The sequence below is a fragment of the Histomonas meleagridis genome (assembly GCF_020186115.1).
Source record: "Histomonas meleagridis strain 2922-C6/04-10x chromosome Unknown contig_36, whole genome shotgun sequence".
Classification (NCBI taxonomy): domain Eukaryota; phylum Parabasalia; order Tritrichomonadida; family Dientamoebidae; genus Histomonas; species Histomonas meleagridis.
In genome coordinates this window covers 262827-285135 of record NW_027150879.1, presented here as the reverse complement: position 1 = coordinate 285135, position 22309 = coordinate 262827, and the positions used below count along the sequence as shown (strand labels likewise).

The following is a 22309-nucleotide window of genomic DNA, read 5'->3' as shown; positions in this document are numbered from 1 at the left end:
ACGTTGCTAATATTTTCCCACTCGGACAGATCCCAGAAGGTTTTGAGGTTTGCAATGTTGAGAATCATCCAGATGATGGTGGTCGTAAGTCGATGTTCTGGCGATTGGTGACGTGTTGTCACACGCAATGACGATGGCTACGCACGTGTTCAACTTCTTTCAGGACGTAAAGTCGTTGTTTCCAGTAATTGCAGCGCATGCCTTGTATCTAGTGGTTGCTATCTTGAAAAGCCACTCCTCAAAACAGGTATGCTGCAAATAGGAAGGCATTGCCAGTTGTTGATCACCCATATGGTGGTGGCCTACATCAACATATCGGCAAGCAATCAACTGCTTCACGTAAAGCTCATCCAGGTCAGAAAGTTGGTTTATTTGCTACACGTCGTACTGGCCGCAGGAGGGTACAATTTCTGATGTTTAAATTACGATGTTTTCTCATAAAATTAAATGTATTTTTTTAATGTTCTGAATTAATTTTTACCAGAAACAAGATTCGAGTGCGACAATTTGTTTAATTTTTGCTTTGTAAATAATAAAAAATTTACTATTGTTCACGGGGTTAGCTAATTTATTTTCAACACCAATTTGCATTTGGTTAAAAGATTTAATATTAAATATGATTTGTTTGAAAATTTTAAGATATATCTAACATTATTAAAATGCGTTGTTAAACTGTTGTTTTTATAATATTATTTAATTATAAAAAAATATTTATATAATTATTCTTTTTATATAATATAGCTTTTCCATTTTTTTTCCTAGTGTAATAATTATCAAAGTATTAAAGCCAAAGGTTTATCAATTTACTATAAATAGAACAAATGTGGGAACACATTTTTACAATTATCATTCATAAAAAACATTTTACAATTAATCCATTAAATAACATAATTTATAAAAACATTGCATGAAATGAAATCATCAGTTTTTTAGTTATGTGTTTTTCACTCAAATTTATTATATAATCTGAAAACTTTAGGATTAGATTTGAAATTATATATAAATATATTTTTCTTATGTTGTTTAGACAAATGCGTTTCATTAAAAATTTTACTTCTTTATTAAACAAACAATTGGCCATGCAAACTATCATATTTTATTAAAATCAATAAAACCAATTTTCTTGAAAACAATTTTGTTTCTCTTTATTCCAATCACATGTATCCTGAATAAGGTCAAAGAGTAAATCTTCCTCATTCAATGTTCTATCCCATTGCATTCCAGAAGCATTCGTTTGCTTTGAATTTGGGATTTGGTGTTGTTCTTTCTCTTTGGTAATGTTCTGAAACCTACGCTCATTTGAACTTTTTACATTATTTGGATCATGTTTTGATAAATATTTATACCATCTATTTTTTACATTATTTCCCGATCTTCCATCTAAAAATTGTGATATCTTCACCCAGTGTGAACCATATATTTGATATTTTTGGCGTATGATTTCATCTTCTTCAGGAGACCATGGCTTTCCACTGATTTCCTTAAAAAGATAGTTATTATAACGATCTCTACATTGTCTTCCAGTTCTTCCTGGTAAAAATTGTGCAATTTCATCCCAATTTTGTAGGCCTTGCTCATCAACAGCATGTTTCAAGATCTTGTCTTCTTGTTTGGAAAATCTCTTACGGAGTGTTGAACAAATTTCAGTCATAAAGAATAAATGGTTTCCAATGTTTTCACAATTTTGTATTTCACAACGTTGGGAAACAATCAAATTTCTCAAAAATTCATAGATCATAAAAATAACAATTGGATTTTTGGAGTATTTTATTAAAAACTGTAGGTCTTTTCTTAACATTAATTTTATGTCCCAATTAAGTGTAAATGCAAGCATAAAATAAATTTATCATTATAATATAAGATCTAAAGCAATCACACATTTGTAAAATGAATTAATAAAATCACATGATTATATATAACAAAATTAATTATTTATAATTATTTAACAAATGCTATAACACCAACACAAATGAATGCTTACCGAAACACATGTGAATGCATACTTTCATTAGAACAAAATATGCTTTGTGTGTATATTTATATAAGATCATACTAGCGAAAATATTTTTTATGTATAAAAATATGCTGACAATCAAACGAGGAAGTAAACAAATTTCTAAATTGAATTAAATTAATGAATTATAATTCGATATCAAATTCGATTTATTTTTTCTGTTGAATCCCTCATATTATATTAATGTATTCTCTCGTACATGGAAAAAGATATGTTTTTTAGATGTATTTCTATCATTATGATTCACCGCCTAATTAGAATAGATGAGTACAGGGTCCCGATAATAACCGTAATATTTGAATACTTATCGGCAATTCACAACATTTACAGTTTTACAGTCGCGCTTGTGTAATCAATCTTTATGAAAAAAAAAAAGTTTGGTGTAGATTTTTCTCTCGCCTTTGGGGAGGCAAATGAAAGTTTAATGTTAAATAGCCAATCAAAAAATAATTTTGAAATTATTCAAAATTTGACTTTGACAAATCGATAAAGAATAACATACATTGATTCGCGTTACTAGCACGGTGTCAAAATAATATTATAATGTTCCGGATAAATAACCGAAAAAAAAAAACAGCTGAAGGACCGTGCTGGATCAAAAACTTTGATTTAAATATACTATGGTTAAAATTGAATGAAATAATCATAAAATTAAATGATTTACATCAGACTTCTAAGCGGCCTTACCGATGTTCACTTAGAACCACAAGTTTTTCAGAATAAATATTGCTTTTGACAACTTTACTTGAAAAATTGTGAAAAATTTGAGAATTGAGATCACATACATATTTTCGTTAAGGATGGTCTTTTTGGCTTTTGTCTTCGCACTCTTTCAGAACTCGTTTGGGTTTGATTGGGAAGAGCAATGGGAGAATGAAACAGGAAAACTTACTATAAAACTTCAAGAAGATTTCGAATACATATCATCTATTAAACATCAAGTAATTGTCCTCGAGGTCACTGGAGATAGTGTTACCTCTATTCCAAACGGTCAATTTGATGGAGCACAATTAATTGAATCCGTGAAATTATCTAACACAGTTGAAACAATTGAAGGTAATGCTTTTCGAAATTGCTACAAATTAAAAAATGTGGAATTCGGTACTGGATTAACTACAATCGCAATTTGTGGGTTTCAATCATGCAATTCACTTCAATCCATCACCTTACCAACTGATACAGAACTTGTACTTGACTCGAATGCATTTGACCAGTGTTCCTCATTGACAGATGTGACTATTCCAAAGAATACTATTTCAATAGGATCAACTGCTTTTGGTACATGTACCAATTTAAAAACTGTTAAATTTGGCGATGGCATCACCATTTCATCAATTCCAACAAGTTGTTTCACTTATTGTTCCAATCTCACAACAATAAATATTCCTTCAACAATTACATTAGTTGGCAGCCAAGCATTTTACTCGTGCACAAGCCTACAAAGCATAACGTTACCTGATCAAGTGGATGAGATTCAACTTCAAGCATTTTCATACACTTCTATATCTTCATTTACAATGCCTTCTGAGATAACATATTTAGGAACCAATGCATTTGAACATTGTGAAAGATTACAAACTATTACAATGAATCAAGTATTAGTTCAAATTCTAGAATACACATTTCAATATTGTATCTCATTGCAAAGTATTACAATTCCTGATTCAGTTAATTTAATTGACCAATTCGCTTTTAGCCATTGTACATCATTGTCTTCAGTTACGCTAGGATCAGGAATTGAAAGGATTAGAGGTCATGCATTTGAATACACTGCAATCACATCAATTTCAATTCCTTCAAGTGTACAATCAATTTTAACCTATTCATTCAGTTATTGTGAGAGGCTTACTCAATTCACAATTAATGGGAATGCATTAACAACTGTTGGTAGTTATGCATTCGCATATTCAGCAATAACCGAAATTATTTTTCCATCATCTGTTGATTCAGTTGAAGATAGTGTATTTGAAGGATGTACACAATTAAGAACAGCTAATTTCCCAAGTACTATCACCTCAATTCCCATGAGCTATTTCAATGGATGTTCTTCGTTATCTCAACTTAAGATAGATGATTCAATAACTGAAATTCAAGACTATGCATTTGGTAGCTGCAGTTCACTTACAGAACTTTCATTCCCTCAACTTCAATCCATTGGTAACAGTGCATTTGCTTCGTGTTCAGCACTTAAAACACTAAATATTGGACAAAACGTTCAATCAGTTGGAAAATATGCTTTTAATAGTTGTACGGAATTACAATCGATTGATCTTACAAATGTTCAAATAATTTCCGAAAATGCATTTTATCTCTGTTCAAATTTAACAACATGTACAATTGGAAACAAACTCACATCAATCGGCGATAAAGCATTTCAAGGCTGCACTTCTTTAACATCCATTCATATCTCGAACACAACAACAACAATTGGCGATTGTGCATTTGCAAACACACCAAAATTACAGTCAATTACTGTTGATTCAGGATGTGCTGGTTATTGTAATTATAAAAACGATGGTGTTCTTTATAACAGTGGTCGAACAGAAATTATTTCATATCCAGGATCTAAAGCTGGCGAATGTTTTATTCCAGAGACTGTTACAACAATTAAACATTATGCATTCGAAGGAAACATTAATGTAACACAATTTACTGGTGGTGTCGCACTAAAAACTATTGAAGAATATGCGTTTCATTCTGCACAATTCATCAATATAACAATTCCTAATGCAGTCGAAACCATTGGTCAACATGCATTTGATAGTTGCGCTTACATGAGTGTTCTTTACATCGGATCCAATGTCAAAACTATTAGCGATTATGCATTTTATATGTGCACAGCAGTTAGATGTCTGTTTTATTATGGTACAACAGAACCTTCTTTTGGTACACAAGCATTTACGAATTTAATAACAACCACCGTTCAATGCTTGGGTGATTACCAAGGCGAAACATTTTATGGCATGCCAGTTCACAGAGGCTCTATGTCCGAGTGCATACCAGCAACAGATTCATTCACAGTATCAAACACATTCGAACCTACAAACAATTTCACAGCATCACAACCTATAAATTGGACATTGACAGTTGTGCCATATACCACAGTATCATTAGTATATTCATCTGAAATCGTTGGATCATTTATTACAGAGACAATTTCTAATTCTAATTACGTTACAGTCTATAATTACACAATTCACGAATACTACGCCACAGTAACATTATATGAATATTCATTTGCACCCACATACGATGATTCTGAATGGCATCCACCAGAAAGCAGCGGTCTTGGTACTACTGAGATTGTTATTATTGTTGTGACTGTAGTTGTTGTAGTTGCATGCGTAGCTGTTATATTAATTACATTCTTTAGAAACAGAAAGAAGGCACTTGAAATGCAAGCTGAAAACAAAGGCGGAGCTACACAAAAACAAGAGTTTACACTTGATGATGAAGCTCTTTCTTTATAAAAAGGTATGACTAACATATGAAATAAACTCTTGGAAAAATACTTTGCTTGTTAATCGTTTTCCTTTGAAAATCTGGCTATGAGCGACCATTTAAATATTTACGTGTTTGTGTACTGAATTTGTGCATCACTTTACATATGTGTTATTGTACTGAATTTGTGTATCACTTTACATATGTGTTATTGTACTGAATTTGTGCATCACTTTACATATGTGTTTGTGTACTGAATTTGTGCATCACTTTACATATGTGTTATTGTACTGAATTTGTGTATCACTTTACATATGTGTTATTGTACTGAATTTGTGTATCACTTTACATATGTGTTTGTGTACTGAATTTGTGCATCACTTTACATATGTGTTATTGTACTGAATTTGTGTATCACTTTACATATGTGTTATTGTACTGAATTTGTGTATCACTTTACATATGTGTTATTGTACTGAATTTGTGCATCACTTTACATATGTGTTATTGTACTGAATTTGTGTATCACTTTACATATGTGTTATTGTACTGAATTTGTGTATCACTTTACATATGTGTTATTGTACTGAATTTGTGTATCACTTTACATATGTGTTATTGTACTGAATTTGTGCATCACTTTACATATGTGTTTGTGTACTGAATTTGTGTATCACTTTACATATGTGTTATTGTACTGAATTTGTGTATCACTTTACATATGTGTTTGTGTACTGAATTTGTGTATCACTTTACATATGTGTTTGTGTACTGAATTTGTGCATCACTTTACATATGTGTTATTGTACTGAATTTGTGTATCACTTTACATATGTGTTATTGTACTGAATTTGTGTATCACTTTACATATGTGTTATTGTACTGAATTTGTGTATCACTTTACATATGTGTTATTGTACTGAATTTGTGCATCACTTTACATATGTGTTATTGTACTGAATTTGTGTATCACTTTACATATGTGTTATTGTACTGAATTTGTGTATCACTTTACATATGTGTTATTGTACTGAATTTGTGTATCACTTTACATATGTGTTATTGTACTGAATTTGTGTATCACTTTACATATGTGTTATTGTACTGAATTTGTGTATCACTTTACATATGTGTTTGTGTACTGAATTTGTGCATCACTTTACATATGTGTTATTGTACTGAATTTGTGTATCACTTTACATATGTGTTATTGTACTGAATTTGTGTATCACTTTACATATGTGTTATTGTACTGAATTTGTGTATCACTTTACATATGTGTTATTGTACTGAATTTGTGTATCACTTTACATATGTGTTATTGTACTGAATTTGTGCATCACTTTACATATGTGTTATTGTACTGAATTTGTGTATCACTTTACATATGTGTTATTGTACTGAATTTGTGTATCACTTTTACATATGTGTTATTGTACTGAATTTGTGTATCACTTTACATATGTGTTTGTGTACTGAATTTGTGTATCACTTTACATATGTGTTATTGTACTGAATTTGTGCATCACTTTACATATGTGTTTGTGTACTGAATTTGTGCATCACTTTACATATGTGTTATTGTACTGAATTTGTGTATCACTTTACATATGTGTTATTGTACTGAATTTGTGCATCACTTTACATATGTGTTATTGTACTGAATTTGTGTATCACTTTACATATGTGTTATTGTACTGAATTTGTGTATCACTTTACATATGTGTTATTGTACTGAATTTGTGCATCACTTTACATATGTGTTATTGTACTGAATTTGTGTATCACTTTACATATGTGTTATTGTACTGAATTTGTGTATCACTTTACATATGTGTTATTGTACTGAATTTGTGTATCACTTTACATATGTGTTTGTGTACTGAATTTGTGTATCACTTTACATATGTGTTATTGTACTGAATTTGTGCATCACTTTACATATGTGTTTGTGTACTGAATTTGTGCATCACTTTACATATGTGTTATTGTACTGAATTTGTGTATCACTTTACATATGTGTTATTGTACTGAATTTGTGCATCACTTTACATATGTGTTATTGTACTGAATTTGTGTATCACTTTACATATGTGTTATTGTACTGAATTTGTGTATCACTTTACATATGTGTTATTGTACTGAATTTGTGTATCACTTTACATATGTGTTATTGTACTGAATTTGTGTATCACTTTACATATGTGTTTGTGTACTGAATTTGTGCATCACTTTACATATGTGTTTGTGTACTGAATTTGTGTATCACTTTACATATGTGTTATTGTACTGAATTTGTGTATCACTTTACATATCTATTTTCATTATATTTATTATGCTTACAGATTATCGAAAAATATTATTTTTCTTATATTATTTTGAGGATGTCTCTTTTAGTATTTGATTTCATAAGATTTGTTATTGCTGCTTAAATGTTATTTTTCCCATAAATTCGTATTGTAAATATATTTGAAAATAATTAGAAAGTTTTTACACACAAATTTCGATGAAATGTTTTTCATTCTTTGACTTTTGGACTGTTGTCGCATTTCCATCCGTGTGGTTGCAAGTTAAGTTCTGTACATATCTCATTGACAATAGATGCTATTTCGGGACATGCTTTTTTTGCAATATCAGCACTCTTTTGTTGTGACTTTGCAATAATTCTTTGTAGCTTTGTATCACTAAATTCTTTGAAAGGAAGTTCCGGAATTAAATTTATGGATTTTTCTTCTTGAACTTCTTCCTTTACTTCTTCTGTTCTCTCAAGCTTCTCCATCAGGTCATCAATTTCTCTTTTAATTAGATCGATTTGTCTTCCATTGAGTCCGCTTTGTTTTTCGTTAATTTTTTTGTTTCCAAATTTGACGCGGCACTTTTGCAGCTTCTGTTTCATTTCGTTCATCGCGAATTGTAGATCATCTACTCCTTTGTTATGGCGAGTATATGGAGAAGTAGTAAATGGAGGATACCAATCAATTGGAATTGATCGAGTTTCATCAAATCGATCACTTTCAACAATTAAATTATCAACAACAGAAAAGGCCCAACGCCAAAAAAGTTGTTCAATACGTGCAATCTCTTTGATTTTGTCAGAGTTTTGAATGGCTTTTCGTAAGGCTTCAGTATGAGCATTTAATATACTTGGTTTAGCTTTGAGACTAAGAGCATAAAGTGAAGTGTCGGGATCAATAGAGCGGATCTTCCAATGAAGTGTTTCACGAGTCATTTCTAAATCACTAAGAACTTGTAATTGATATGATATTTTCCCAATTAAACGTTGAATTCCAAGTGTTAATTCATCTGGATTACTGGGTGGAGAACGTAAAGGTTTTTGTTGAATTTCTTCACCATCATTACAGAAAATTCCATATGGTGGAAGATATACATCATTTTGTGGAATTAATGGATCATATAATTTTTGAAAGAGATCTGAACGCCATATAAGCCAACAAATTGTAACTAATAAATGTTGTGATGAATTTTCAAGATCAAATAAAAATGGATCAAACCCATAAAGTCTTAAAACTTCTTCGGCTTGAGGGATTGTACATTTCCTTATCCAGTTTTTTGCATCTTGTCGATTAGCAATGAATAAATGTGCAAGAAAAGTGTATAATGAAGTCTTCATTTCATTAACATATTCATCATTATTTAGAGAAGCTTCATAAAAAACTTTTGGCGAAAGATCAATTCCAATAGGTCTTAAGAGTTTCTCAATTACATAAGAAACTGCTTCTTCAGCCATTTTTTGTGTTATGTCAATTAATTCCTTTCAATAATTTATGTCACTTCAAAATATATTTGACTATCTTTGTTTGCATTATCTTTTTAAAAAATGGAAGATGAACATGTTTTCCATATTTTATCTCATCGAATTATAGAGGAGGATGATGAAATTTTATATAGAGTTCAAATGTCAAATAAAAAATGTGTTTGGGTTAAAGGCTCTTTACTTGATATACCAGAAAATTCAAATCAAATTATGAGTTATTGGACAAATGGAGAAACACAACTTGTTGATTCTTCATCACAAACAGATCCATCTTTCACATTTGATTTTCAGTTTAATCCAAATCTTATCGATATTTGGACAAAATCATTTCGACAATTTCCATCACTTCTACAGACAAGCGACGACGGATCAATCACTCCTCCTGGATATTGTCCGCTTTACGTAGATCATATTGATATTAATGAAGGTTGCGCATATGTTTGTTATCAGAAAGGTATGATTACTAAAATTGATTTGCAAAAACTTATGGAAACACCAAGTGTTGTTGCAAAATATTATTTAGAGAAAGAAACAGAACAATAATAATAAAGATAATAAATTATTAATATCTATTATTCAATATTTTGTTGCTTAAATAAATTTTTCTGACTTTTTTTCTTTTTTCCATCAATATTTTTGATATATTCGAATAAAAAAGAAATTTTAATGATAATCAATACAAAAATTTTGTGTCTTTCATATTTATAAAATAACCTCATTAATATTATATTTTTTCCCCTCATATTTTCATAGTTTATTATTCCTTATATAATGCAAAATGCAAATACTAATTAAATTATAAAAATGTTTTTTTACATAACAATTAGAAATTTATAAACTTATGTTATGGTTCAGTAAGTTCAAATTATAAGTTTTTTTGCTTTAAAAGCTAAATAAAATTAATTTTGTCAGTTTTTGATACCGCTTTTGAAGAAATGTCTGCTTTGGAAAATTTTTTTCTACGTCCTAAGCCTTATCTCCATATCTTACAAAAATTAGAGGAAATAATAATCAATTTAAATCTGAATACAATTACAGCATCAGTTCAAGCAACAATGGATTTTTTTGATATAAATTTTCCATTATCATTTAATTTGTTATTAATTAGGATGATATATTCTTCTTTTGTTTCTCGAATGGGAGATCCGAATATATATTTTAATTTTTTAATAGCTATTGATATGAAAGAAGAAGAAGTTCTAAAAAGTAATACAAAATTATTTGGAAATTTTTGCAAATATATTCATAACTTAAATTCAGATGAATCAAATTATTTACTTGAAAAAATGCTTGAGAAAGAATTAATTGATACAAGTTTCATTAAAACTAAAAGAACATTATATTTTTCTCATTTAAATCCCAAAAAACAAATTGAAAATTTAAAACTCATTAAATTTAGTAAAGATTTTAATTCTAATTTTGAAGAGCTATCAAAGAATGATTGGGAACTTCATAAGAAATTAATTAAAGAAGGAGTTAATCCAAATGAACTTGCGAAAATAATTCGAAATGATGAAATCGAGAAACTTCAAAAAATATCTGCACAAACAAATTTTAATTTTAACCAAACAATTGCACCATCACTTTATGAAAGATATACATTTGTTAACAAAAACAATGTTTCGTTAATTGATTATGCAGCATTTTTTTCTGCAGTTAAATGTTTTAAGTTTTTGTTAATGAACGGCTCAAACATCAAAAACACAGGAAAATTTGCAATTGCAGGCGGCAATCTCGAAATATTTCATTTATGTATACAAAATCAGGCAGCATTTGAAAAAGCATATGAAGTCTCTATTGAATATCATCGAAATGATATCTTTCATTATATTTATGAAAACAAAATCATTAAAATTGAAGATTATACAGATTTATTAATGAGTTGTATCGAATATTGTGATTTTTCCATTTTCTTGTTTTTAGAAGAAGAAGGAATAGAAATAAATGATTTCATTCTTGAAAAATCAGCAATGGTTGGAAATATTTTCCTTATAAAGCATTTTTTAGGGTATGAAAGGATGGAAAACGTAAAAATTATTGAGCCAATTCTAAAGAAAGAAGAAAATGATTTAGATTTTGAAAATATTTTTTTAGATTTTTTTATGTTTGGAAAATATTCGTAGCTGCATCAAAATATGGTAAAGTAGAAATTGTTAAATTCCTTTTAGAAAATTGCATTGAAATAAATTCAAAAGATATTTTTTTATAAGTATTTTTGCGTCAAATTCTCATTTTTAAGAATTTCTTTAAATAGTTTCAAACAGCACTTATGTTTGCATGTGAAAAAAGTCACACAGAACTTGTCAAATTTCTTCTTGAACAAGATAACATTGATGTAAACGTAAGAGATGTTTTTTATGTTTTATATAATGTATTTTAAAATTATTTTGGGTTAATATATATCATTTGGAATTTATTTAAATTATTTTGGACTCCATTAATGCATTCATGTAAAAATAGGAATTTAGATATTGTTTTATCACTTGTTCAAAAGCCAGGAACTGATATTAATCTTTCAAATATTAATATTATTATTCATAATGATTATTTTTTATATTTCATATTTTGATTTTTAATTTGGTGTTTGTTAAGTCAAATTCATTCTCCTTTGATGGTCGCAGCACAATATGGTCATGTTGATATAGTAAAAATTCTTCTTAATCAAGAAAAAATCGATATAAATGCAAAAAACATTTGTTAATTTATATTCAAGTTTATTTTGATAACTTTTTGGAATTTATTTAATTAATTTAATACTGCTTTAATACTCGCAGCACGAAATGGTAAAAAAGAAGTTGTTCAATTACTTCTTCAAAAAGAAGGAATAGATATAAACGCTAAAAATGTTTTTTGATATTGTTATGTATTCACATGTTTTATTTGAAGTTTTAAAATAATTAAAGGGATTTCTTCAAAAAAATTCATTCAGCATTATATAAGGCCTGTAAAGGTAAATACATAGATATTGTTAAATTACTTATTGAACAAAAAGAAATTGAAATTGATGAAAATTTTGAAATTACAGATAATCAACAAATAGTGGATTTATTAAAGCAAAAGTTAAATAAGAAGTAAAAACATATGTTACTGTTAATAAATAGAATGTTTTAAATTAGAATTCGATTTTTTTTTTAATAAACGGTCTTCGAAACAATGCGACGGTTATTTCATTGGTTAAGAAAGCGGTTTTATTATTCTAGGCAAAATGGACGATCCAATTGACTATTCAAACGCTGATTCCATTGGGCATGCTCGTATAATAGCAAGTGTCAATCAGTTTGCCGAAAGGACGGTTGATTTTTTAAATAGGTTTTCCAATATTTGTGATTTGAAACTTTTAGAAGTTTCAGAAAGAATTAACAACGTAGAAATCCTCACAGCTATTTTAGAAAAGAAACTCCAATCCGTAGAAGACCTCAATTTCACACCAGGACAAAGAATTGAACCAGCTGCACCTCCTGTTCCACAAGAAGAACCTCAAGCTGAAAGTGGAACACCACCTCCACCTGCACCTCCACCACCTCAAACAGAAGGCGAAGCTCCACAAGGTGAAGAAACACAAACAGAATCCACACCTAATGCAGAAGAAAATGCTCCTTATTCACCAAGGAATGATCCACTTTATGCACGTTGGTTCAGGCTTAAGGACATTGGTGTTCCAATAATGTCACTTGCCAAGAACATGGAAGCAGAAGGGCTTGATCCAAACGTACTAAGAGAGGGCAAAGCACCAGATCCAAGAGAAGAAATTTAACTTTCATTATATCGATAAAAATGAATTTTTTTTTTACACATTTCATCATAATTTCACATCACATTTCTCCGACCAATTTTAAATTAATATTTTAAAAATGGGAGAAACAGACGAAAGAACACCTTTACATTGGGCTGTAATGAAAGGAGATCTCAAAGAAGTAAATGAACGAATTGCGATGGGTGATGATGTGAATCAAGCAGATGAAAATGGTTGGACTCCTTTGATCACAGCTGCTTCAGCTGGTTTTGCTCAAATTGCAGATGCTCTTCTTCAAGCTGGGGCAAAGGCTAATTTAGAAACAAAGGAAAAACGGAATGCATTTTTTTATGCTGTATCAAAATGTCACACTCAAGTCATTGATTTGTTTCTTCAAAATGGAATAGTAAGTTGGAAAAAAGATATTGTTGGATCAACACCAATTCATAGAGCTATATGCAATCCAAAATGTTCAATTGAATTATTACAAATGTTAAAGGAAAATGATGCACCTTTTGATTATACGGATAATGAAGGAAATCTACCGATCCACTTGGCATGTTATGAAAACCGAAAAGATCTTGTTAATTGGCTTGAAACTAATACAGATTGTTCCACAAAATCACAAAAAAATTCTGATGGGAAATATCCATTTGAAATGTACCCATCAAACGAATTTAATGCATAAATAGCAATAAATATTTGCGTTTTATTCAGAAAGAATGTTTTTTAAATTAACGTTTTTTTTTGAGTTTGAATTGAAAGGAGACCGTTAAGTATTTCACGACCGTTTGATTTGGCTATGTTTGTTCGAATGGCGCAAATTTAAATTTAAATGTTTCCAATAGATTACTTAAAGGCTTCTCTAAATAATCTCGTCCAAGTGGGAACAAAGAACGGGGATCTTTATACAGGAGTTCTCATAAATTGTGATAACCATATGAATCTTTATCTTTCATCTGTATCTAAACTTCAAATAATTGACCAAAAAGAAATCACGTTGTCAAAGGCAATGATCAAAGGTCAGAACGTAAAGTATCTATTGATGCCAAATGATGTTACCCAATATGTTAAAGAAAGAAGAAGAACACCTAAACCTGACAAAGAACGTTCTTCTGATTACGGGCATCGAGGTCGCGGTGGTGGTTATCAAGCGAGAGGCGGTGGTCATCAAATGAGAGGTCGTGGTGGATATAATGAACAAAGAAGAGGCCGTGGTGGATATAACAAAAATGGAAATCATTATCAAAATCGCAGTAACCAAGACAACTGAAATAAATAAGTATTTATTTTTAATATCTTGACAAATCAATTTTAGCATTGAAAATATTTCTTTTTAATATTTCCAATTCTTGATGGGCTTAATCATTATTCAGTAAGCTATCATGTCTGTTTTTCTAATTTTGAAGCTTTGCGATTTTCATACGTTTACATATATCGTTTCTTCCAAATGGAGGAACAAACAGACCACCAAGAAACAGAGCCATTTCTTGCAAATAATCTTCAAGAAAAAGGTGTTCCTCACCTTACAAAATGGAAGAGTATTTCTAAAAACATATGGCATGCAGATTACGATCGTATACCACGTTTTAAACATATTGTTCTTACCATTTTTCCAACATTCCCACTTTATTTTTTGTTAACTTTTTCGTATTATCTCTGGTATCAACATGCTTTTATTTATTTTTCTCCAAATTATCATTGGTATTTATATCCTGTTTTAATCACATTTATTTTAGGTCTTTTTAGTCTCTTTAAAACAGTTATCACAAATCCTGGGTACTTACCATTTTATTATCCAGTTACTAACAAAGTTTCATTTTCAACTGATGAATTACGAAGTGGTATAGCACTTGATGAAGAACAAATTTCCTTTGCCCGATCGCTTCCCAGACATCCACGTGTTTGTTTTTCGCAACGAGTTGGATATTTTGTTATTCGTGGTGATCATTATTGTTGTTATATTGACCAATTTATAGGTCTTTATACTCACCGTTACTTCTTTAATTCCATACTATATCTTGGTGTTTATCTTCTTTTAGTTTTTCTTTCTGTTTGTTCTGTGACTCTTCTTAAAATTCATCGCTATAGAGTTTTGGAAGAGATTTTTTATCTCGGCTCCTCTGGCTTCTTTTGCTTTTTGTTTTTGAATCAACTTGTATCACAAGTAATGCAAATCTCCAAAAACGATCTCACGCTAGATAAGATAAAACATAGAAAATTGGGATTTTATAATAGAGGCTGTTTGAATAATTGGGAAGAAATATTCGGACCGAGGAAATATATTTTGTTTTGGTTAATCCCTTTTGTGCCTTTGAAGCCTGCGATTGATGGGTTACACTATGAGAAAGATACATTAAATGATGATGTTTCTGATTAATAAAACTATTTTAATTTTGTGTAATTTCAAAAAGCATTATCATTTTCTTGAAACAGGTTATATAATTTAAATTATTTATTAAAGTTTTGATATTGGGAAATAATTGTTTGAATAACATTTTATAAAATAAAAAATAGATAAACAATTTCTTTTAGAATAGATTTATTTTATTAAGTTCAAAAAATACATTATTCCAAACATTCTTGCAAACTTCGTATATCTGTGAGAAGTTCATTTGCAAGGCTAGCAATTTCGTCATTTTCAGTCGATTGCGCATACATTTCAATTTTATCATGTAGATAATCTTCATTAAACAGTTCCATAAGCTCTGGAACCATTTCTATCGCAACTTTGTTTGCTGCAATTGAAAGAAATTCGATGATATGTTTTGTCAATTTTGGTTGATCATCACCAATTAAATCACAAAGAGATGAAATGAAATCATTTTCTAAAAGAGGAATTGGCGTAGGATCTAAGTGTGAAAGGATCGTCTTCAAAATACCTAATGAAGCAACTTTGATCCGATAAGAACCTTCTTGGAAAACGTGGATCAAAACAATTACAATTTTCTTATCGTCGAGGTAGTGTATTAGCCACTTTTCTGGGAGGATGCTGTCATTTTTAATTTCTATCAATTTTATTGCCAAAATTTGGTTTTTTTCTTGTCTTGAATTGAACAAAATATTTACAAGATTATCAACAGGTAAATTCATGCAAATTGCTTCACGAATTCGAGGTATCTTCTTGTAGCATTTATTAATAAGTCGCATTGAAAGTTTTAATGTTTTTTCGTTTTTCTTGTCGACTCTTTCGGGTTCTGCTTGAAGGGTAATGGTTAGATACTTTTGAAACACAGTGTTAAAAAGAAACTTGTTTTTTGTTAAAATTTGATATGCATGATCTGAATAATTATCAACAATGTCAATAAGTAAATTCAATAAGTAAGAAGGAACAAGATAAAATGATTCAGGTCGTGAATAAATGTCCATTAGGAAAAAAATAATTATGTGTTTTTGGTCATAATCCAAATTTTTATATATAGATTGACATGCAAATACTAAAGATTGAGCGCACTTACCTCCATAAATGTTATAGATAGCATCTAAACAGTCAATACTAACAGAAGGGAAAACATTAGAAAATTTAATTCCTAATTTTGTTAAATCAGATATCATCAAACCAAATATAACCAAAAGCATTGACTTCAAGTTGGGAACAATTTCTGGATCAGGAAGAATCTCATTCATTAATTGAAGAAAAGCTTGATTTTGAAGTAATAATTGAGTGAATATAGGAGACGGAGATGATAGAAGGCTGGCTAGTGCTTCAGCCGAGCCAATTAACACATTTATAGATTTATTTTCAAATAGTTGTGAGAGGATAATTTCGTGAAAGTTATTTCTGATAATATACTGAAATATTTTTTCGTCTTGGTATTTGAGAGAGTTGTGCAAGTCATGACATAAATTTACATAACTTTCTTCATCTTGATTTTGTATTGATATTTGGACTTGATTGAATATGTCTGAAATTTTTTCAAGTAGTAAGTTATTACAATTTTCAGATTCATCACCTTTTTGTAATAACTCAGAGAATTTTTGTTTTTTGCTTTTTTTGTTTCCTTTGTAGCTACAGTTCATTGGGTGCACCCGAGTCACTTTTGGTTTACGTTAAGAACTTTTTCAAATGCATTTCTGAATGTATCGTTCTATCGGTAGAATGAATTTCTTTTGAAAACTAACTAACTGATAAAAATTTAATATTTTCATTTCTTTGATATGAAGGAGCTCTTATAGTAAATTAACGCAGAGAGTACCAAGTGAATTTTTAATATTTTCGTTTCTTATCATATCTTATATATATATAAATTTAATTTTTAAAATATAAAACATAAATTCTAGATGTGAAAATAGTTTCTCTTATTAGCCTTATCTCAAGTATTTTCAATATTTGCATAATCACTATTTCATAATACATAATCACTATTTCATAATACATAATCACTATTTCATAATACATAACCACTATTTCATAATACATAACCACTATTTCATAATACATAATCACTATTTCATAATACATAATCACTATTTCATAATACATAACCACTATTTCATAATACATAATCACTATTTCATATTTAATTATTATTTCATAATACAAATTCCATTACATTTATACATTTTTCTTCTTTAAAATTTCGTTTTTACATATATTTTATCTATAAAACACAAATTTAATGCATCGTTACGAAGAACGGAATTGGGCAATTTAGCTCTCTGACGAGTGTTTCCTTAATGAGCCCATAGAACACAACCGGCGACTTAAACATTTCCATATGTATCTCTATTTCCTTCCTCTCCTTATTATTCCTTATGTATTCTCCTCTTACTTTATTTCTTTCGAACATTTCCTTCATTTTCTTCAACGCCGTCTTCATGTACATCGACGGCACGAACAAGAACAACGACGCGTGGCACAATCGCATTAACTCGTCGATCATTTGTGGCATTTCGCACATATCTCCGTACGTGAACAAGTAAATTGACATTTTCTTCATTTTGATTTTCACTTTATTTTGTGTATCGATTATGTCACAGAACGAATATTTGTTTAAGTAAAACGCGTTTTCATGTTTCTTCTTCGTGAGAAATAATGGAAATATATCGCAATACTTTCGTTGATTGTTTTTGATACTTAATATGATCGACGTCATTGAACCACCTAATGATTTAATGAAGGTATTAATGGAATCATAACTTCGTTGCGTTGAACTTTGCTTTAATTCTTCAATTTCGCCTTTGACTTTAAAGATTGTTAACTTCGGTGTTTTGTTATGTGGTTCAGTATGTAATAATAAATTCGAATATTTGTAACAGCGAAAGATACAATGACGTGGAAACATTAGTTCGAATGGAAGACCAATGATATCAATACTCGTGTTGAAGAGTAATGGCTTTTCTTCGATATTTAATGAGATTAAATTTCCTTTGTTCGATTTGCCAAAGATTTTCTCATTGTTATCTTTGATCATTTTCCATTGGTTAAAGTGCGTATTAATAATATCATCAAATAATACATTACCAATAGCTTCAAAGATAATTTTATGATTTTCATTAATTATCGTTTTGGATTTCTTATTGTTTTGGATTAATAATGAGATAACTTCAATGAATTGGCCTGGAAATATATTCGATGACGTTTTATATGTTTTATCTTTGATGTTAAATGTGTATTTGTTCGAATTAGGTTTCAAGATAATTCGTTTCTTATACCCTAAATTAGGTATATATATGTATAATGAGTCAAAGATTCGATATATTAATATTAAATTCTCATTTCGCTTATTTGAATTTATGATATCTTCAAATGTAAACTTGTTCGGTAATTTAATTTCTGACTTTTGTCGTCGACTCTCTGCGATGTTTTCAATCGATTTACATAACTCTCGATTAATATCTAACACTTCATCCTCTTTGATTTTTTGAGTCTCAAATAATCGTACGTTCGATTTAATTTTCTTAAGGTTTGTGAGTATTGAATTTTCTTCGACATTTTCGGTTGTCGATAGCTTCAGTCCACTTTTTGTTAACGTCGTAAAGAAATTTGGAAATTTTAATGATGACAAATTCGTTAAAGCATAATTTGATACATCTAAAGAAGAATTAATCATAGTTTGTGACTCGTTTTCAGTGACCCGAATTTTATTATTTATCATGACTTGGATATCATTAAACCAATCAAATATTATTAAATAAGAATTAATGAATTTATTATCATTATAAAATAATAATGTTTGACACATATTTTCTAAAATTTTTTGAAATAATTTTAGAATGTTCAACGATAGATTACGCGAAACGAAGTAATTCGTACAAATGAAATATTTCTGTAGGTTATTGAATGAGAATTCAAATTTTGTTTTAAAATTTTCGATTTTGTTTTGATACAAATATAACTTCGCCGATAGAATTTGAATGAATATAATCTGTATCGGTATCATTAACTTTGACACCAAAATTTCCAAGTTTTTAATAATCGAAGTAAGATGATCTTCAAAGTTATTCTTTGTTAATGTTAAAGTTTGATAATTATCAATGTTTTGGAAGTCAATTCCATTTATAATCACTGATAAATTTATATTTTTTATTTCGATATCTTCGACATTTATTTTTTCATCAATTAAATATAAAGGATCAATGAAATAATGCATTAACACATTCAAATACATTAATGTCGCTTCAATAGTTTTATGTAAATATCCGACTTTATCAAATGTATCAATTGTAATTTTTAATGTTGATAAAAGTTCTGATATGTAATCATTTGATGTATTAAATATAATTTTGTTCTTATAATTCGGTATAAAATTCATAAATGGAATACTTTTAATATGCCATGAAAATGGAAATGTTATTGAGTAAATTCGATTGTATCCAATTTCTAATGACTTACTTCGATATAACAATGCATACCCAATATCTTTTAAATGGATTTTGGAAATGCATTGTATTAAATATTCCGAGAAATATAACGAATGTCGAAATGCTTCATATGAATTAAAGATATTAATTAATAATTTAATTGTAGCAATTGAAGTATCAAAATTTGAAGCTGTTAACATTGACACTTTCGAATTTATTATATTTTTCCTTTGTTTAATTTCGATTAATGGTAATGACATGAAAAATTTATTAATTTTATTTTTATAATAATAACGTTTCGATATTGAATATTCAATGATTTTAATAAATGTTAAATTATTTGTCGATAACTTTAAGTTCTTTAATAAAGAATTTGCTAATTTAAAGTAATGTTTCTTAATAAATAAATCGACTAAATAAATTGCTGTTAACATTGTATTAATCGATGAAGATTGAGGTTCAAAATTACAAACTTTAATATCATTCTTAATTACCGGTAAAGTTCTATTTTGTAATTTATTATCATTATTCATTTCGATCTTTCTTGAAATTGGTATTTTATATGAACGTTGTAATAAAAATGATAATAAACTAATTGAACTTAAGAACAATGAATATTCATCATAAATGTTTGTAATCAAATGTGAAATATATAATGCTTCATCATATTTATCATTATATACAAATGATTTCATCGATTGCGTATAATGAAATACTGCGCGTGTCATGTCACGATGTCTTTGACATATTTGTGCGATCGAATTACTAAATTTTATGTCATCTGGATTACTAATGAAATAAATATCAAATAATAATGATGAATAATAATAACAATCAATCTTCTCTAATGTCTCCGCAAATAATAAAAATGAACTTCGACAAAATTCGCCTTGACATATCTCAGGGATATATTGATTTAAGATATATAATCCTTCAAATAAAAAACCACATGAAAGTCGTGGATTAAATTCAAGTAAACTTAACGCTAATGAAAATGATAATCGAAATAATATATATGGTGGATAAATATGTTTCGTATAGAGATAATAAATTGTTTCTTTTAACGTTTGAATATTAAATGGTAATTTTATGATTATTTGGGTGTTAAACACTTCATATGTTAATGGGGAGCGACCATAATTTATAATTAAGATGTCTGATAATGTTAATGCTTCAATAATATTTTGGTCCCATTTTTCATCAGATGAAAAAATCCGTTTCTTTGTTAAAGGTATAATTTCTTTGGTCTTGATTTTGTTGATATTAATGTTTTCAAGCATTTTATTAATACATTTTTGTAATCGATTTGAATCAGAATTCTTTAATGAATGATGTGCTTCAAATTCATTTTCAATGATTTGTGGATATAAAAAACCTTTCTTATACGGCTTTAATGTGGTAAGATTAACAATTTGAAATAATGGATAATATATCGGAAATAATTCACTTGGTAATGATTGTGGTAATAATGAGATGATTTGATTAGCTTCTTGAGAATATCGAAATAATGAAATTAACGTCTCAGATGTTACTTCTGCTAATGAACTAGATGATGGTTCATCAGTTTCTGTCCCTTGAATAAATGATAAACTATGAACGATGTTTCTGAACAGACCTCTGTCAATTTTGGTCGATCGGTGTTTTGACGCTTTATCGTTCTTTGATGTGTCATATAATTGCGATATCCAATCTAAAAATTGATTTGGTGTCATCTGATATGAACCATCACTAAGTAAATATGAAATAGTATATGGTGGCTCTGTGACTGTTACAGTAAATAATGTTGAAACTGATTGTTGACCTATTTCTAATGGATTCGTAATATTTTCGCCAATTAATTGGAATAATAATGGCGGTGGACGTTGTTGCATTTCTTGAATGGATTCAAAAAAGGATGATGAATCAAAATCAAAATCATCGTCATCATCTGAATCTGATATTAAATTAAATAAATCTCGAGCACTAGAATCATATTTAGATAACTTATTGATGACGGATTCTAATATAGGATTATGTGGAAATAAACCTATAAGATTTACTGCAATTTTATGGATAATTGTAATGAAATTAAAATCTGGAAATAATGTAGATATTGGTGCTACATCTGGAGATTTAATAAACTCTGTGGCACTCTCAATGGAATAATATAATGATCTGTTTTGATTATCTGTTTTTGAAAGTATGAAATAAATTAATGATAATACTCTTGAATCTAAATTTTCATTAACAAATTCTTTTAAATCAATTTTATCACCTTGTGAATAACGAACTATATTTATTTGTGCTATAATATTAGGATTTTCACTTCGAAAATTAATGTCTGGCTTAGTTTTCTTAATAAATGAAAGTAGTTTTCTTGCTAATGATTTAGATGTTACATGTTCAGGAACAAAATCCATCTCTCCAGTAAAAGGTTTTGGTATAGTATAATCTTGAAGATTTGATAATAAAGTAGTTATTTTTGGTAAAGCTTCGTCAAATGATGTAATTTCATTAGGATTTTGTTTACTTTGCTTTGGTGATAATGTTTTTGGAGTTTCAA

At 29.0% G+C, this 22309-nt stretch overlaps 7 protein-coding genes across 7 annotated transcripts; 4 read left to right on the top strand and 3 right to left on the bottom strand.

The window, feature by feature from the left end:
* Positions 1–2814: 2814 nt before the first annotated feature.
* Positions 2815–5484, top strand: GO595_005629 (leucine-rich repeat protein; the record flags this gene model as incomplete). Its single annotated transcript, XM_067918893.1, has 1 exon — positions 2815–5484. One exon carries the CDS (start codon positions 2815–2817, stop codon positions 5482–5484), a length of 2670 nt encoding a protein of 889 aa, XP_067774261.1.
* A 2489-nt stretch (positions 5485–7973) lies between these two features.
* Positions 7974–9203, bottom strand: GO595_005628 (uncharacterized protein; the record flags this gene model as incomplete). The annotated part of the gene is made up of 1 exon (XM_067918892.1): positions 7974–9203. The coding sequence occupies one exon, from the start codon at positions 9201–9203 to the stop codon at positions 7974–7976; it is 1230 nt and encodes a 409-aa protein (XP_067774260.1).
* A 3232-nt stretch (positions 9204–12435) lies between these two features.
* On the top strand, positions 12436–12984 carry GO595_005627 (WASH complex subunit 3; the record flags this gene model as incomplete). The annotated part of the gene is made up of 1 exon (XM_067918891.1): positions 12436–12984. One exon carries the CDS (start codon positions 12436–12438, stop codon positions 12982–12984), a length of 549 nt encoding a protein of 182 aa, XP_067774259.1.
* A 97-nt stretch (positions 12985–13081) lies between these two features.
* Positions 13082–13651, top strand: GO595_005626 (26S proteasome non-ATPase regulatory subunit 10; the record flags this gene model as incomplete). The annotated part of the gene is made up of 1 exon (XM_067918890.1): positions 13082–13651. The coding sequence occupies one exon, from the start codon at positions 13082–13084 to the stop codon at positions 13649–13651; it is 570 nt and encodes a 189-aa protein (XP_067774258.1).
* A 252-nt stretch (positions 13652–13903) lies between these two features.
* GO595_005625 (uncharacterized protein) lies at positions 13904–14236 on the top strand (the record flags this gene model as incomplete). Its single annotated transcript, XM_067918889.1, has 1 exon — positions 13904–14236. The coding sequence occupies one exon, from the start codon at positions 13904–13906 to the stop codon at positions 14234–14236; it is 333 nt and encodes a 110-aa protein (XP_067774257.1).
* Positions 14237–15531: 1295 nt separating this feature from the next.
* On the bottom strand, positions 15532–16113 carry GO595_005624 (uncharacterized protein; the record flags this gene model as incomplete). The annotated part of the gene is made up of 1 exon (XM_067918888.1): positions 15532–16113. The coding sequence occupies one exon, from the start codon at positions 16111–16113 to the stop codon at positions 15532–15534; it is 582 nt and encodes a 193-aa protein (XP_067774256.1).
* Positions 16114–17579: 1466 nt separating this feature from the next.
* Positions 17580–18377, bottom strand: GO595_005623 (uncharacterized protein; the record flags this gene model as incomplete). The annotated part of the gene is made up of 1 exon (XM_067918886.1): positions 17580–18377. The coding sequence occupies one exon, from the start codon at positions 18375–18377 to the stop codon at positions 17580–17582; it is 798 nt and encodes a 265-aa protein (XP_067774255.1).
* Positions 18378–22309: the final 3932 nt, after the last annotated feature.